The 693-nt window shown below is 41.7% G+C and overlaps 1 protein-coding gene across 1 annotated transcript; it reads right to left on the reverse strand.

Annotated features, from left to right (window-relative positions):
- Positions 1–336: 336 nt before the first annotated feature.
- LOC111382883 (rapid alkalinization factor-like) lies at positions 337–685 on the reverse strand. Its single transcript, XM_023006919.1, has one exon. It carries the CDS (start codon positions 673–675, stop codon positions 442–444), a length of 234 nt encoding a protein of 77 aa, XP_022862687.1. The 5' UTR covers positions 676–685; the 3' UTR covers positions 337–441.
- Positions 686–693: the final 8 nt, after the last annotated feature.

Here is a 693-nt window from a genome sequence, read left to right on the forward strand (position 1 = left end):
GGTAGCCGTGCCATGGTTGTCTATGTTTGCAACTGAATATTATTGGTCATCGCTGCGAGTTTTACCCTTGTAAAATGACAAAAATGCCCTTTGTGTTGCACCTTTTTGGTTTCAAACAGATTTTAGTGCCCTTGTGTAACTCAGTTTTGTTACCCTCTTAACCATTGTTTGATTCTCTCTCATTGCTTTTGTCCACTCCAAGATGAAGCAATAACGAATTATTTTTAGTAAAACTTCTTTTACCGAAGCGAATAGATTATAGAGAGATAGAGTTCACTAAGAGCTCGAGCAAATGAACCATGGAGGAGTACACTGGGTTGAAACTGAATTGGACGGAACAATATATTAAAATATCGTATACATACATATCGAGTCCAACGTACCAAATCCATGTCGTAAATTGAGGAAGAGAAGGCAGATGTACAAATAGAGGCGAAAAAATTAACTCCGGCAGTCGGTGACGGCAGAACATTGGCGGCTGTAGGGGTTAGCTTCACCACCAGGTTGGCAGTTGTAGTATGATGCACCTTTCAGGGAGCAGGGGACATTGTTGGCTTGCAGTGCACCATAGCTTATATATTTGTTGGCAACTAAAATGCGCCTGTTTATATCGAATTTAATGCCAAATTCACCACACTCTGCCTTTGATCCTTGGCAACCGGGCTTCGTCGACATCCAGTTGACTTCGTGGTT

This window comes from Olea europaea, unplaced genomic scaffold (genome assembly GCF_002742605.1).
Source record: "Olea europaea var. sylvestris unplaced genomic scaffold, O_europaea_v1 scaffold2571, whole genome shotgun sequence".
Taxonomy (NCBI): Eukaryota; Viridiplantae; Streptophyta; class Magnoliopsida; order Lamiales; family Oleaceae; genus Olea; species Olea europaea.

What these genes read in the sequence shown, in the direction of transcription:
- LOC111382883 (XM_023006919.1), bottom strand. Translation starts at nt 675, where the DNA reads ATGTCGACGAAGCCCGGTTGCCAAGGATCAAAGGCAGAGTGTGGTGAA.